A 15778-nucleotide genomic window follows, 5' to 3' on the forward strand; every position below is an offset into this window, starting at 1 on the left:
CAAGAAGCTGGACCAGAAGCAGAATAGCTGGTACTCCAACCAGGCACTTGATTTGGGCTGTGGACATCCCAAACACTATCTTAACCACTGTGCCTTAACTATTAGCTCAGCCAAAGGCCCACCCCTCCACATACTTTTTGAAATGCCCTTGGATATTCTATTTATTCAACTTGACAAATATTTATCGAGCACATATTGTACACTGATTTACTCACTAGGGATAGAACAGTGAACAAAGAAACAAAAATCCCTGTTGTTCCGGAACTTAGATTGCAGTGGAAGGAGAGGCCCTATCAGTAAACATGATAAGTGTGCATGTGGTGTGTTGGACGATGATAAATGCTATGGGAAAAGAAAGTAGAGAATGGGAAGGGCTATGAGTCAGCTGGTGCGAAGGCTACCTACAACATCATCCAGGGGAATAGAGACCCCTCCCTGACAATGCTCTCCTTTGAGCAAAGACCTGAAGAAGGTGACAAAGGTCATAGTTAAGGTCTCAGGGGGAAGAGTGCTCCAGGCAGAGGGAACAGAAGGGCAGGTGCCCACTGTGTCAGGACTGGAGAGGAAGGGAGCAGCAGAGCATCAGGCCAGAGAGGGGCAGTGAGATGATTTTGGGAGAGGGCTTTGGAGGCTAGCTCAGGTGTCCAGTGAGAAATGACAGTGGCTTGGACCAGAGGGTAGTAATAGACATGATGGGAAGTGATCAGCTATACAGTACTTTGAAGAACTAACAAGACTTACTAGTGGGTAGAATGTGGGGTGCAAGAAAGAGAGGAATTAAAGATGATTCCAAGTGATTTCTGGTGATTTACCATATTCCAAAGATGAAAACAAACAAAAAAACCAACACAACTTTCTGTGTTTTCTCATGCAACAGTGCATGCAAAATGACCGTGAAGCAGTGTTCACTGTTTTAAGAAAAAAAGGATCGTGATTTTATACTCTCAAACTGGCTCTCCCCTAAGTGGCAATTTACCAAAGCAACCACACATTAGCTGGCCGAGAGCCAACTAATTTTAGGCAACCACAACAAACAAGGAGAGAGAAGAATCTTTTTTTTTTTTTTTTTAAGGTTTATTTACTTGAAAGTCAGAGTTACACAGAGAGAGGACACACACACACACACACACACACACAGGTCTTCTATTCGCTGTTCACTCCTCAGATGGCCCCGACGGCCAGAGCTGTACTGATCTGAAGCCAGGGAGCTTCTTCTGGGTCTCTCACGTGGGCGCAGGGGCCCAAGGACTTGGACCATCCTCTACTGCCTTCCCAGACTATAGTGGAGAGCTGGATTGGAAGAGGAGCAGCCGGGACCCGAACCAACGCCCACATGGGAGGCCGACACTGCAGGTTTGTCATCAAGCTGGCCCCAAGAGAAGAATCTTAAAAAAAAAAAAAAAAAAAAAGGCTGGCGCCGTGGCTCAATAGGCTAATCCTCCGCCTTGCAGCGCCTGCACACCGGGTTCTAGTCCCGGTCGGGGCACCGGATTCTGTCCCGATTGCCCCTCTTCCAGGCCAGCTCTCTGCTGTGGCCCCGGGAGTGCAGTGGAGGATGGCCCAAGTGCTTGGGCCCTGCATGGGAGACCAGGAGAAGCACCTGGCTCCTGCCTTTGGATAGGCGCGGTGCACCGGCCGCTGCGGCCATTGGAGGGTGAATCAACAGCAAAAGGAAGACCTTTCGTGCTCTCTCTCTCTCACTATCCACTCTGCCTGTCAAAAAAAAAAAAAAAAAAAAAAAACCTCAACACACTGTCATCTGGAATGCTGTGCTGGACCCTTGGTAGGTGGTCTTGAAAATCTTAAGAAGCTGGGCTGGTGCTGTGGTGCAGCGGGTTAAAGCCATGGCCTGGCACCAGCACCAGCATTCCATATGGGCATTGGTTTGAGTCCTGGTTGCTCCACTTCCAATCCAGCTCCCTGTTAATGCACCTGGGAAAGCAGCAGAGGATGGTCCAAGTACTTGGGCGCCTGTACCCATGTGGGAGATCTGGATGAAGCTCCTGGCCCAACTCTGGCTATTGTGGCAATCTGGGGAGTGATGTAGCAGATGATAGAACTTTCTCTCTCTCTCTCTCTCTCTCTCTCTCTCTCTCTCTCTCTCTCCCTCTTTCTCTGTCTCTCTGTAACTCTTCCCTTCAAATAAAATAACACATATTTAAAAATAAATAAATCTTTTATTTTTTAAAAGACCACCTACCAAATTTGAGGCTACTGGATGGAAATCAAGGATTTGGCATAACTCAGAGTTAACTTTGACACAAAGGATGTCTGTCCACCAAAATACATAGGTGGCCATGATCCTGACAGTTTAGCAGGCCTCCTCTATGTTATATTCTTCTGGAGCTGGGAATGCATAATTTTAGATCTTCTGGCTTTTTTATGCCCTTTCTCACCCACAAATCTGACAGTCCTTTTACTTTCCTGCATATAACCCCCTAATCTCTAGGATAAGGTCGAAGGCCATCATTATCACAGATAAGACCTTTCATGACCTATCTCTGATCACTGCAAACTCATATTCTATGATATAGATGAACACAAGAAATGACATATAGTATATACTACAGCATAATTACTGAATTCAATTCGTACCTCTGGTAGGCCTCATTAGTTTCTTGGAGTGTAGGAGATGACATTTCTTCTCTTAGTTGAAGCTAATCTATAACAAAAATGACCTAGTTTCTATCAGTTTCTCTGTTCAGTCAGTTCTTGGGGGCCCAAACTTTTTTTAAAAAATTGTTTATTTATTTATTTACTCAAGAGGCAGAGAGACAGAGTACCCACCTACTGGTTCACTCCCTGGGCTGGCTGGGTCCAGGCAGGCCAGGACTGGGTTGGTCCCAGGTAAGGAGCCTGGGACCCAGTCCAGAATACAGCCAAGACTGGAACCCAGGCACAGTGATATGGAATGCAGACATCCGTATCTTAACTGCTAGGCCAAACACCCACACTCCTGAAGGAGGATTCTAAATCTGGAGTCAATGTTCCTTCTTGACCCTTGACCTTTTGTATAAATGCAAGCCCAATAGCTCTGACTCCTCTAACCCTCAAGATGAATTGTTCCTCAGAGGCCTTACCTTTTGAACAGTCTGCTTTGGTCAAGGCTTCCCAGCCTATTACATATATTTTAGTCATTTACAATCTTTTTTTTTTTTTAAGATTTATTTATTTATTTGAAAGGCAGAGCAACAGAGAGAAAGAGACACAGAGAGAAATCTTCCATCCGCTGGTTCACTCCCCAAATGGCCACAAAGACCAGGGCTGGGTCAGGCTTAAGCAAAGAGCCAGGAATTTCTTCCAGGTCTCCCATGTAGGGGTAGGAGACCAGGGGACTTGGGCTGTCTTCTGCTGCTTTCCCAGGCGCATTAGCAGGGAACTTGATTGGAAGTAGAGCATCCAGAACTGGAATAGGCACCCATATGGGATACTGGATTCGGTATTGCAGCTGGCAGCTAACCTGCTATGTCACAGTGCTGGCCTGGTCCTGTAACTTCTAATCTTAAAGCAGAGAAAAAGGGATCAAGAGGCCCTTTTGTCCATAGTTCCCTCTGTATCTCTCTTTACATAAATTTAAAAAATATTTATTTGAAAGGCAGAAAAACAGAAACAGATATACAGAGATTTTCTATCTGCTGATTTACTCACTTAATGCCTGCAACAGCTGGGACTGAGCCAGGCTGAAGCCAGGAGTCTGGAACTTGGCCTTGGTGACAGGGACCTACATACTGAGCCATCACATTTGCAGGAAGCTGTAATCAGAAGTGGAGCCGGATGCAGGACCAAACATTCTGATAAGGGATGTGGGCATCCCAAGCCTAACTACTGTGGCAACCTCTACTTCTATACACATTTTTTAAATGTTTAAAAACGATTATTATTTTTTTGACAGATTATTATTATTTTTGACAGGCAGAGTGGACAGTGAGAGAGACAGAGAGAAAGGTCTTCCTTTGCCATTGGTTCACCCTCCAATGGCCGCCGCGGCCGGCGCACTGCACGGATCCGAAACCAGGAGCCAGGTGCTTCTCCTGGTCTCCCATGGGGTGCAGGGTCCAAGTACTTGGGCCATCCTCCACTGCACTCCCGGGTCACAGCAGAGAGCTGGCCTGGAAGAGGGGCAACCGGAACAGAATCCAGCGCCCTGACTGGACTAGAACCTGGTGTGCTGGCGCCGCAGGCGGAGGATTAGCCTGTTGAGCCACGGCGCCGGCCAGATTATTTATTTTTTTAAAGCAGAGTGACAGGATCTAGCATTGATTGGTTCACTACCTAAATGGCTATACAGTCGGGCCTGGGCCAGGCTGAAGTCAGGAGTAGGAACCCCATCCAGGTCTCCCATGTGGGTGGCAGGGACCCAAGCACTTGATCTATTGTTGGCTGCTTTCCCAGGCACATTAGTAGGGAGCTGGATCTGAAGCAGAACATCTGGGACTGGAACCAGCACCGCTATGTGGGATGCAGTTTTCCCAAGCCGTGACAACCAGCTGTGCCACAATGTAGGCCTAGTTTTTTGGTTTTTTTTTTTTTTTTTTTTTGACAGGCAGAGTGGACAGTGAGAGAGAGAGACAGAGAGAAAGGTCTTCCTTTGCCGTTGGTTCACCCTCCAATGGCCGCCGCGGCTGGCGTGCTGCGGCCAGTGCACCGCGCTGATTTGAAGGCAGGAGCCAGGTGCTTCTCCTGGTCTCCCATGGGGTCCGGACCCAAGCACTTGGGCCATCCTCCATTGCACTCCCTGGCCACAGCAGAGAGCTGGCCTGGAAGAGGGGCAACCGGGACAGAATCCAGCGCCCCGACGGGACTAGAACCCGGTGTGCCAGCGCCGCAAGGCGGAGGATTAGCTTAGTGAGTCGCGGCGCCGGCCATAGGCCTAGTATTTTTAAATGTTTAAGTGTGCCCACCAGCATCTAAGTTCCATACAGCAAACAATATGTGTGTCTAACATGCTTTTTTTAAAGATTTATTTTATTTATTTGACAGAGACATTTACAGAGAGAGGTAGAGACAGAGAGGTATTCCATCTGCTGATGGCTGCAACAGCTGGAGCTGCGCCTATCCGAAGCCAGGAGTCAGGAGCTTCTTCCGGGTCTCCCACATGGGTGCAGGGGCCCAAGGACTTGGGCCCTCTTCTAGGGCTTTCCCAGGCCATAACAGAGAGCTGGATCAGAAGAGGAGCAGCTGGGACTAGAACTGGCGCCCATAATGGACACCAGTGCTTCAGGTCAGGGCTTTAACCCACTGTGCTACAGCGTCAGCCCCTAACACATAATTTACTTGTTTACCAAACTAGAGTTGAGGTCCTGATTTAGCAAAACGTCCTAGAACATCTGTATTCAATTTCAGGGACTCAGTGCATCCCTCAAGGTACGGTTCCTGGATAAAATACAGACACTCAATTAAATTTGAATTTCAGATGAACATGTAATTATTTTTCAGTGTTAAGTATGTCCTCTTCTGGCTGGTGCCGTGGCTCACTTAGCTGATCCTCTGCCTGCGGCATGGCCACCCCAGGTTCTAGTCGTGGTTGGGACGCCTGATTCTGTCCTGGTTGCTCCTCTTCCAGTCCAGTTCTCTGTTGTGGCCCGAGAGGGCAGTGGAGGATGGCCCAGGTGCTTGGGCCCTGCACCTGCGTGGGAGACCAGGAGGAAGCACCTGGCTCCTGGCTTCGGATCGGTGCAGCGCGCACCTGTGGTGGCCGTTTGGAGAGTGAACCAATGGAAGGAAGACCTTTCTCTGTCTCTGTCTACTCTGCTTGTCAAAAAAAAAAAAAAAAAAAAAAAAAAAAAAAGTATGTCCTCTTCAACGTTCGCATGGATAAAGGATAATTACTCATCTTTTGTGGGGAGGAGACCCAAACGTCCACCAGAGATTCAAAAGGATCTGTGTCTGAGAACTCTTGGTACAGGATTTGCTGACCCAAATGATGTCTTTATGAGACTCAAAATGAAATGTCTTTAACTATTGTACGGAACAGTTAGATGCAGTTAAAAACCATTCACTGTTCATATGAAATTGAAATATAATTGGGCATTTGTATTTTTTGCTTGCTAAATCTGGCAACTCTTGAGACCAATTACAGCTTTCCTAAATGTCCAGATTACAGAAAAATGTATGTAGGCTGAAAGACTAAATGTGCTTCTCTGGTTTCCACTGAATTCTAAACCATTTAGCACTGAAATATCAGGCAGAAGAGTAAATTTTCAATCCCTTTATCTCTAAACATCAAGACACTATTATTGTCATATTCAGGGTTTCAACTGTTAGGAGTGCCAATAAGATGGCTAGTGTCACTCAAAGTTATGGCCAGAATTTCATTAAGTTCCTGGAACAGAAATAGGCTGCATCAAATTCTTCAAATTGCAGGCTTACAAGATGAAATTACATGAATAGAAGATGTTCAGGCTGAGGAAGGAAAGGAACTGAAATAAGTACCTTCGAACCAGAAGTACCACTCTGGGAGAAAACGGGAAACCTTTTCTATCTTACCATTAAGCGCTATCACAGTCCCCACTTAGTCTTCTTTCCTCTCACCATTGCGTGTCATTCCATAATCAAGCTAACCTTCCTTTTAGAGCAGGACTTATTTTGGCTTTATAAAAATGTCTAAATTGTATTTGGATGACGAGACATGGTAAAAAGTTCAAAGGAGGCAAATAGGTACACAACGAGAAGCAAGCGGGTTCTGAATTCGGGCTAAGGGCTGGAGCGTAAGATAAAGCACTTGTGGAGTCGCGCGAATTCCCCACCGCTCGCAGGTAACTTCCAGGGTGGGTTTAACTGTGCACCTTTGCGGGCAGAGGATCCCAACTTCGGCCTGAGCCTCAGTACAGCCCGAGGCGGGACCTACGGAGGGGGCCGGGCCGGAGCGCCCGAACGGCTCCAGACCGATTTTAAAACCCCGTGACAAACTCTCCCCGTGTAAAAACTCCGTCTGCCGCCGCCGAACTCCAGGACCTCTCGGAAAACAGGTTCCCTGTGCGAGAGAGCTCCCTCCTCTCCCCAAGTTTCTCGCCTGCCGCATTCCTTCCCTCCGGCGCGTCGGCGCGCTCTGACGTCATGACGCCGCACACGCAGTCCCGCCCCTGCAGAGATCGGCGCTGGGACGGAACCCGGGTTCCTCTTAAACCCGGAATGTGAGGCTCCGGCCCTGTTGTCGGGTGCTCCCTGTCCCGTTCGTAGCTTAGGCCTGCGTCCGCCGCCGCTGGCCCCAGGCGCGCTCCCGCAGGTGCCAGGGCGGCCGTGCCCTTCTGCCGTGTGCCCGCGTGGCTGCCACCGCCCTCAGAATCCTCCGGGGCCGCAGAAGAGTTCGCTACGGAGGGAGGCGGGGGCCTTCGGGAGGAGGAGGCGGAGGAGGCGGAGGAGGAGGGAAGGAAGATGGCGGCCGTGGAACTAGAGTGGATCCCAGAGACTCTCTATAACACCGCCATCTCCGCTGTCGTGGACAACTACATCCGTTCCCGCCGAGACATCCGCTCCTTGCCCGAGAACATCCAGTTCGATGTTTACTACAAGGTAGGGACCGTGGGCCTGCTCCCGGCTCTCCTGCCGCAACCCCCGGGGCCGCACCCCCTCCACGTCTGCGAACCCCTGCGGTTAACCCCTCACGCCGCGTAGCCTAAGCGCTCTCGAGGCATCCGCCTTGCGGGGGTAGAGATGCCGTATCGCCACGTCCTCTGCCTTCCTCGCTGGGGGACCTCGATCTTTCTTCTTGATGAGTCTGGCCCCCTTTCAGGTGTCCCGTCTCGACCGCGGACCCCCTCGGGGGTAGGCCTTGTGCGGGGACTTCCTCTGTTGCGCCCCGTGCCCCTCACCCCCGGCCTGTGTCTTCGGAGTATTTTCCTCCCAAATTGTGTCAGCATCAGCTGGACTTGCTGCTCTGCTCCTCCTCCCGCCCTTTCCTACTTTCTCATCTCGCCGCCTTTTCCTTCCCTAAATGTCCTGTCCTTCGTTCCTCCTTTCACTTCCCAGTCGCGAGGGAGTTTTAGGGATTATTGGAAGTCTTTGTGCTTGATTTGCACGTTCTTTAAGGCTTCGGTTTTTTTAAAATTTATAGTTGGGGATTTTCCTCTTGTGAGAATGTTGATTCACTGAAAAGGAAGGGAGGAAAAATTCTGGGGGGGGGGGGTGTACGTAGTTTAAATTATGTCCGCGTATTTGAAAGTCGCAGACTTGTAGCATTCCTAAAGTGCTCCCCCTCAAAAATCTGAGCAGCAAGTTTTCTCAAGCCACTGTCCAAGGAGTTTCAAGGGTGAGTGTCTTCAGACGTGGACTGTTTGTGCAGTGCTTTGAGAGGGAGGAGAACTTAGGGACGCAGAGCCTCCCGTTTCCTCTCCCCTCCCACATTTGAATGTGAACACTGGTTTTATTATTCAGTTCTTGCCTGGAATCGGGGTGGACAACTCCCAGTCTCCAGTAGCCATCATGCAAAATGTGACCAGAAGTAGAATGTGCTTTATTTTTCAGTTCTGAAGTACTTCTTCTTGATTTGTAAGTTGGCTAGAATAATGTAAATTGATACTCAACAGATGTGTACGTTCTTATATAAGTATAGTGTTTTTATGGCGGTTTTATTGGGAAAGTTGCCCACTTTCTACACCCTTTGAATAATTTTTTTTTTTCAGAATTAGCAGCTGACTTGCTGTGTTTTACTAAATCCAGCTGTTTGGCACCGATTCTAGCAGTTAAAGTTTTTTTTTTTCCTTTAAAAACTTGAAGGAGCTTCGTTTTAGTCATGCATGTTATTATCTTTTAAATATTTATTTATTTATTTGAAAGTCAGAGTTACACAGACAAGGAGAGGCAGAGAGACAGAGGTGTCTTCCATGCGCTGGTTCACTCTGCAATTGGCCGCAATGCCTGGAGCTGAGCTGATCCGGAGCCAGGAGCTTCTTCCTGGTCTCCCACACTGGTGCAGGGGCCCAAAGACTTGGGCCATCTTCTACAGCTTTCTCAGGCGCTAGCAGAGAGCTGGATTAGAGGTGGAGCAGCCTGGATACCAACTGGCGCTCCTATGGACTGCAGGGGCTGCAACTTTAGTCACTAAGCTGCTACACCACAGCGGAGGGCCCTATGCCTGTTACTATTGTTACTAGATTTAGGGAAAACCCTCCCTCTGTTCCAGTTCCCTTTGATACATTGATTGACTTTTTTTTTTTTTTTTTTTTTGACAGGCAGAGTGGACAGTGAGAGAGAGAGACAGAGAGAAAGGTCTTCCTTTGCTGTTGGTTCACCCTCCAATGGCCGCTGCGGCCGGCGCGCTGCGGCCGGCGCACCGCGCTGATCCGATGGCAGGAGCCAGGAGCTTTTCCTGGTCTCCCATGGGGTGCAGGGCCCAAGCACCTGGGCCATCCTCCACTGCACTCCCTGGCCATAGCAGAGAGCTGGCCTGGAAGAGGGGCAACCGGGACAGAATCCGGCGCCCCAGCCGGGACTAGAACCCGGTGTGCCGGCGCCGCTAGGCAGAGGATTAGCCTAGTGAACCGCGGCGCCGGCCTACATTGATTGACTTTTGTGTACATCAAAGGAAATTTTGTATATTGAAGTTACTGTCCATTCCTCCTAAAGCAGGACAAATTAGGTTGTCTTTTTAAACCTCACTACTGGCAGCTGGTGTGTGCTATCTCCGCATTTTATTAACTTATATTAATCTGTACACCTTAGAGCAATTTACTAGTTGACTTCCCTCAAACTATTCCCATGTCTTCTACTGACTTTTGTTTGTTTCTTCTTATTTTTTTTTTTTTTTTAAGGTTTATGTATTTATTTGAAAGGCAGAGTTAGAAAGAGAGATCGATCTTCCATCCACTGGTTCTCTCTAGATGGGTGTAGTGGCCAGGGCTGGGCTAAGCCAAAGCCAGGAACTTCATCTGGGTTTCCCACGTGGATGGCGTGGGCCCATTGCACTTGGACCATTTTCTGCTGATTTCCCAGGCACATTAGCAGGGGATTAGAAGTGGTGCAGCCAGGACTGAAACCTTTGACCATATGGGCTGCCATCATCGCAGGCGGCGACTTTACCTCCTAAACCACAATGCTGGCTTCTAACTTGTTTCTAATGGAAGTTTTTCATTTGAACAGATGGTGCTTTTGTCATGTTTTCTGTGGTTCACAAAGTTAATACTTCGGGTTTTTTTTTTTTTTTTTTTGGATACACTTTTACTCTTTCTTGTATGCTTATTGGAACTTTGGCACTATGATAAGGTGAAAGAGAGTATTTAATATATGCCAGAAACTGTGCTAAGTGCTTTTTTTTTTTTTAATATTTATTTCACTTATTTGAAAGAGTTACAGAGAGAGAGAGAGATCTTCCATCCGCTGGTTTACTCCCCAAATGACCACAGTGGCCAGAGCTGAGCTGATTTGAACCCAGGAGCCAGGAGCTTCTTCCAGATCTCCCACACAGGTGCAGGGGTCCAAGGACCTGAGCCATTTTCCACTGCCAGTCCCCTAAGTGCTTTTACATTTGTTACCTTGTTTCATCCTCACAATTAAACTGAACAGTAGAGTGTAACCCTGTTTTATAGGTGAGAAAGTTAAGTAGTTGAGTCAAGGTCTCAAAACCCAATATTTAGTCTTTGAGTTCCTTGTGTATTTTTTTTGTTTGTTTTTGCTTTAAAAGATGCTAAAACTAGATATAGTAGATGAGTTTAAAAAAATACATTGTAGGGGCTGGCGCTGTGGTGCAGGGGGTTAAAGCCCTGGCCTGAAGTGCTAGCATCCCATGTGGGCGCCAGTTCTAGTCTCGGCTGCTCCTCTTCCAATCCAGCTCTCTACTATGGCCTGGGAAAGCAGTAGAAGATGGCCCAAGTCCTTGGGCCCCTGTACCCACATTGGAGACCAGGAGGAAGCTCCTGGCTTCAGATTGGTACAACTCCAGCCGTTGCGGCCATCTGGGGAGTGAACCAGCGGATGGAAGACCTCTTTCTCTGTCTCTGCCTCTCTCTGTAACTCTTTCAAATAAATAAAATCAATCTTTTAAAAAAATACATTGTAGACTAGGTTTTTATTTAGTTCCTATAGAAGTTAATAGAGTGAAGGGAATGTTAGTAACCAGGCTTAATACTATATCACCAGGCCTGGCGCTGTGGCTTAGTGGGTAAAGCTGCTGCCTTCAGTGCCGGCATCCCATATGGCTTCCAGTTAGAGTCCTGGCTGTTCTACTTCTTATCCAGCTCTCTGCTATGTCCTGGAAAAGCAGTGGAGGATAGCCCAAATCCTTGGGCCCCTGCACCCACATGGGAGACCCGAAAGAAGCTCTTGGCTCTTGGCTTCTGACCAGTGCAGCTCTGGCCATTTGGGGAGTGAATCAGTGGATGGGAGACACCTCTCTCTCTATCTCCCTGCCTCTGCCTCTGTAAATCTGCCTTTCAAATAAATAAATCTACAAAAATACTGTATCAGCACATAAATGTGATTCTTAAGCACTTTAAGTACATGGATAGGTGCAAGATACTCATCCCCTGCTCACGTTGGTAAAAATTTTAGGCAGCTTACTGTTTACGTAGTTTCCCCTCTTCTTCACATTAGCACCACAGAGAAACGCAGTCAGATTTCTCTTGTAGTCCAATTTCTGTCAATACTCATAGACAAGATTGTGGTTTTTGTGGAATCAAAAGTTTCTCCATTTTCTTCATTGGTTGTAGTCCTGTGTCACTGTGTTAATTTTGATAAATAGCTTCAGATGACCACACAGCCATAAAGCATTAGGAAAGGAGGTTTGGAATGATTGGGAGGTAAAGAAGTAGAATGTTGACTGTTCACTAAGAAGGAAAGGAAGAAGGTTGGTAAGTAGAAAAGGTAAAATATGAAGTGATTCTTTAAGTTTGGGAGATCTTAAAATACATTTGTTGGCTAGATGACAGAAACCAAGAGATTGTACAGGTTAGATGGGAAATAAATTATGGAGCAGAGTTCCTGAACAGGAGCATTAATTAATGAGTCTTGCTGGTTTTTTGTTTTTCTTGTTTCACGGTCGATAAATTAAAGTATTGGATTGGAATTGGAGAAAGAATACTTTTTCCTCTAAGATCCGAAAGAGTCAGTATAGGTAAGTTTGGAATGGATGATTGCCACAAGTTAGGAGGGGATATTTGTAAGGGTAAGGGATAGAAGCAGTAACTTTTATGTAGAAAGGCTAAATGGTGGTTGGAAATAGCTAATAAGGTATATGGGAAGGGAAGCTGACTAAAAATGTATAGAAGAATTCACAGACAGTATATAGATGATGGAATAAAAAACCAGGAAATTAGGCCGGCGCCGTGGCTCAATAGGCTAATCCTCCACCTTGCGGCGCCGGCACACTGGGTTCTAGTCCCGGTCGGGGTGCCGGATTCTGTCCCGGTTGCCCCTCTTCCAGGCCAGCTCTCTGCTATGGCCAGGGAGTGCAGTGGAGGATGGCCCAGGTGCTTGGGCCCTGCACCCCATGGGAGACCAGGAAAAGCACCTGGCTCCTGGCTCCTGCCATCGGATCAGCGCGGTGCGCCGGCTGCAGCGGCGGCCATTGGAGGGTGAACCAACGGCAAAGGAAGACCTTTCTCTCTGTGTCTCTCTCTCACTGTCCACTCTGCCTGTCAAAAAAAAAAAAAAAAAAAAACAACAAACCAGGAAATTAAAAATAACTTTGATCTTCAATGCGTTTTCTCCAGAAGTGTTCAGCCATTTGGTAAGGAAGTTAGGTAATGTGAATTTGAAGAATTATAAAATCATATACAAAGTGAAAGCAAGTAGTGTTGAGGGCTAAGATCTTTCAAGAATGAAGTTTATGATCGTTTTGTTTTGACTGTCTAATGGTCTACTTTGTGCCCTGATCCAAATACAAACTTTGCCAGAATTAAGTTTTGACTAGGTGAAGTTTTTAAGTAATGTGGTCTGTGTGGTGTTTTCAGTCTTAAAGGGAGAGACTGAGAGAGAGAAGTCTTCACCTGCTAGTTCACTCCCCAAATGGCTGCAGTGGCTGAAGCCTGAGCCAGGATCTTTATCCAAGTATGCCATGTGGGTGCAGGGGCCCAAGCACTTGGGCCATCTTCTGCTTTCCCAGGCATATTAGCAGGGAGCTGGATTGGAAGTGGGCAGCCAGGACTCGAACCTGCACCCATATGGGATGCCAGCGCTGCAGGTGGAGGCTTAGCCTACTATGCCACAGCGCTGGCCTCAATATATTCTAATTTTAAATCTTTATTTGAAAGGCAGGCAGACAGATGCAGAGACCTTTCATCTGCTGGCTCACTTCCCAGATGACCACAACAGCTGGAATTGGAGCTGGCTGAAGCCAGGAGCCTGAAATTCAGTCAAGGTCTCCCATGTGTGTGGTAACACAAATACTTAAGCCAATACCTGCTGTCTCCCAGGGTATTCATTAGTAGGAAGCTGACATCAGAAGTGGAGTAGGAACTTGAACCTAGGCCTACCAAGTGGTATCTTAAGCACTACACCACGTGCCTGCCCCAATGTGCAACATATTTAATAACTGAACAGTTAATGTCCTTTTCGTATTAAGAACTGTTAGACTTCAGTAAGATGAGAACTCAAACTTACCAGGGGAATTGGGGAAAGAACATGAAAAACATAGAGAGCTGGCCGTACCATGTATCTGGATGGAAAGATAATATATTTTTAAGACTAACTTATTTATTTGAAAGAGTACAGAGAGGCAGAGAGAGAGAGAGCGCACGCACAATCAATCAATCTCCCATCCCCTGGTTCACTCCCCAAATAGCTGCAATGACCAGAGCCGTGCCCATCCAAAGCCAGGATCCAGGAACTTCTTCCCAGTCTCGCATGTGTATGCAGGAACCCAAACATTTGGCCCTTCTTCTACTGATTTCCCAGGCACATTAGCAGGGAGCTGGATGGGAAGTGGAACAGCTAGGACTTGAATTGGCACCCATATGGGATTTGGGCACTATAGGTGGCTGCTTTACCTATTACACCATAGTGCCGGCCTGGGAAGATAATATTTTCCAAATACAAGGAAACTTTAAAAATTTACAGAAAAAATGAATCAAAAGTATGAGTTTATTTTGGTGGAAAAATCTTTGAAGGCCGGTGCTGTGGCACAGTGGGTTAAAGCCTTGGCCTGAAGCACCGGCATTCCATATGGGCGCCAGTTCTAGTCCCGGCTGCTCCTCTTCTGATCCAGCTATGATCTGCTATGGCCTGGGAAAGCAGTAGAAGATGGCCCAAGTCCTTGGGCCCATACACCCGCATGGGAGACCCAGAAGAAGCTCCTGGCTCCTGGCTTCTGATAGGCACAGCTCTGGCCGTTGTGGCCATCTGTGGAGTGAGCCAGTGGATGGAAGACCTCTTTCTCTGTCTCTGCATCTCTCTGTAACTCTGTCTTTCAAATAAATATACCTTAAAAAAAAAAAAAGAAAAATCTTTGAAATTCATACATAGTATTTCATAATTATTTTCTACATATTATCAAAATGATTTTTTTTGCTTCCAAATAAACTCATATTTAATTCCATTTTTTTGCAAATCTTTTGATGTTTCCTATGTTAGCTCATCTCACTTTAAGCTGTGAGTTTATCATAATTTATATTAGAATCTCAGAATTTTATTTGGTATAGGAAAATGGTTGAATATAAAGTTCATCTGGAGGAACTAATTACCTCTGAATAAGTGAGCTAAGTAAGTTTTGGAGCATATTATAAAGGATCTTCAAAATGTTTATGGGAAATAGATATTAAGAAGAAATTTCGTAGTTTAAATTTGCATTTGCATCAAAATAAATTTGTAAAAATTTTCAAAAAATTTATTTGAAAGGCAGATGAAGAGAGAAATTGCTCTCTGCCATCTACTGGTACCATGGTATGGGTCCACAATAGTTGGGGTTGCACTGAGCGATGAAGTCAGGAGCCAGCAACTCAGTCTGAGTCTCTGACTTGGTTGATAGGGACCCAAACTCTTAAGTCTTCACCTGTTGCCTCCCAGGATATGTATTAACAGAAAACTGCATTTGGAGGCCAGCATCGTGGTGCCTCGGGTTAAACCACCGTCCGCAGTGCTGGCATCCCATAAGGGTGCCAATTTAGGCCAGCGCTGCGGCTCACTAGGCTAATCCTCCGCCTTGCAGTGCTGGCACACCGGGTTCTAGTCCCGGTCGGAGCGCCGGATTCTGTCCCAGTTGCTCCTCTTCCAGGCCAGCTCTCTGCTGTGGCCAGGGAGTGCAGTGGAGGATGGCCAAAGTACTTGGGCCCTGCACCCCATGGGAGACCAGGATAAATACCTGGCTCCTGCCATCGGATCAGCGCGGTGCACCGGCCGCGGCGGCCATTGGAGGGTGAACCAACAGCAAAGGAAGACCTTTCTCTCTGTCTCTCTCTCTCACTGTCCAGTCTGCCTGTCAAAAAAAAAAAAAGGGTGCCAATTTGAGTCCTGTTTGCTCAACTTCAGATCCAGCTCTCTGTTGCAAGTCCTTGGGCCCCTGCACCCACATGGGAGACCCAGATGAAGCTTCTGGCTTCAGCTGTTGTGGCCATTTGGGGAGTTAACCAGTGGATGCAAGATCTGTCTCTGTCTTTCCTTCTCTTTCTATAATTCTTTCAAATAAAATAAATTTTAAAAAGCTGCAAATGGAAGCAGAGCCAGAACTCAAATTGAGGTACTCTGAAATGGACATCTTTTGAGCCAAATGCCTGCTGTGAAAGTAAACTTCTTTTGTTTTCATTTTTACAATGACTTTTTTTTTTTTTTTTTTTTTTAAGATTTATTTATTTGAGAGAGAGGGCGAGAGAAAGAGAGAAAAGTCTTCCACCTACTGGTTCACTCCCCAGAT

At 46.9% G+C, this 15778-nt stretch overlaps 1 protein-coding gene across 1 annotated transcript in view; it reads left to right on the forward strand.

The window, feature by feature from the left end:
• Positions 1–7050: 7050 nt before the first annotated feature.
• APPBP2 (amyloid beta precursor protein binding protein 2) overlaps positions 7051–15778 on the forward strand; it is a 74256-nt gene continuing 65528 nt past the window's right edge. Inside the window, exon 1 of the mRNA XM_008271184.5 lies at positions 7051–7512. Within this exon, the coding sequence (XP_008269406.1) occupies positions 7375–7512 (138 nt within the window). The 5' untranslated portion in view covers positions 7051–7374. The remainder of the gene's footprint in view (positions 7513–15778) is intronic.

The sequence above is a fragment of the Oryctolagus cuniculus genome, chromosome 17 (genome assembly GCF_051225735.1).
Source record: "Oryctolagus cuniculus isolate XC-2025 breed Fujian yellow rabbit chromosome 17, ASM5122573v1, whole genome shotgun sequence".
Lineage (NCBI taxonomy): Eukaryota > Metazoa > Chordata > Mammalia > Lagomorpha > Leporidae > Oryctolagus > Oryctolagus cuniculus.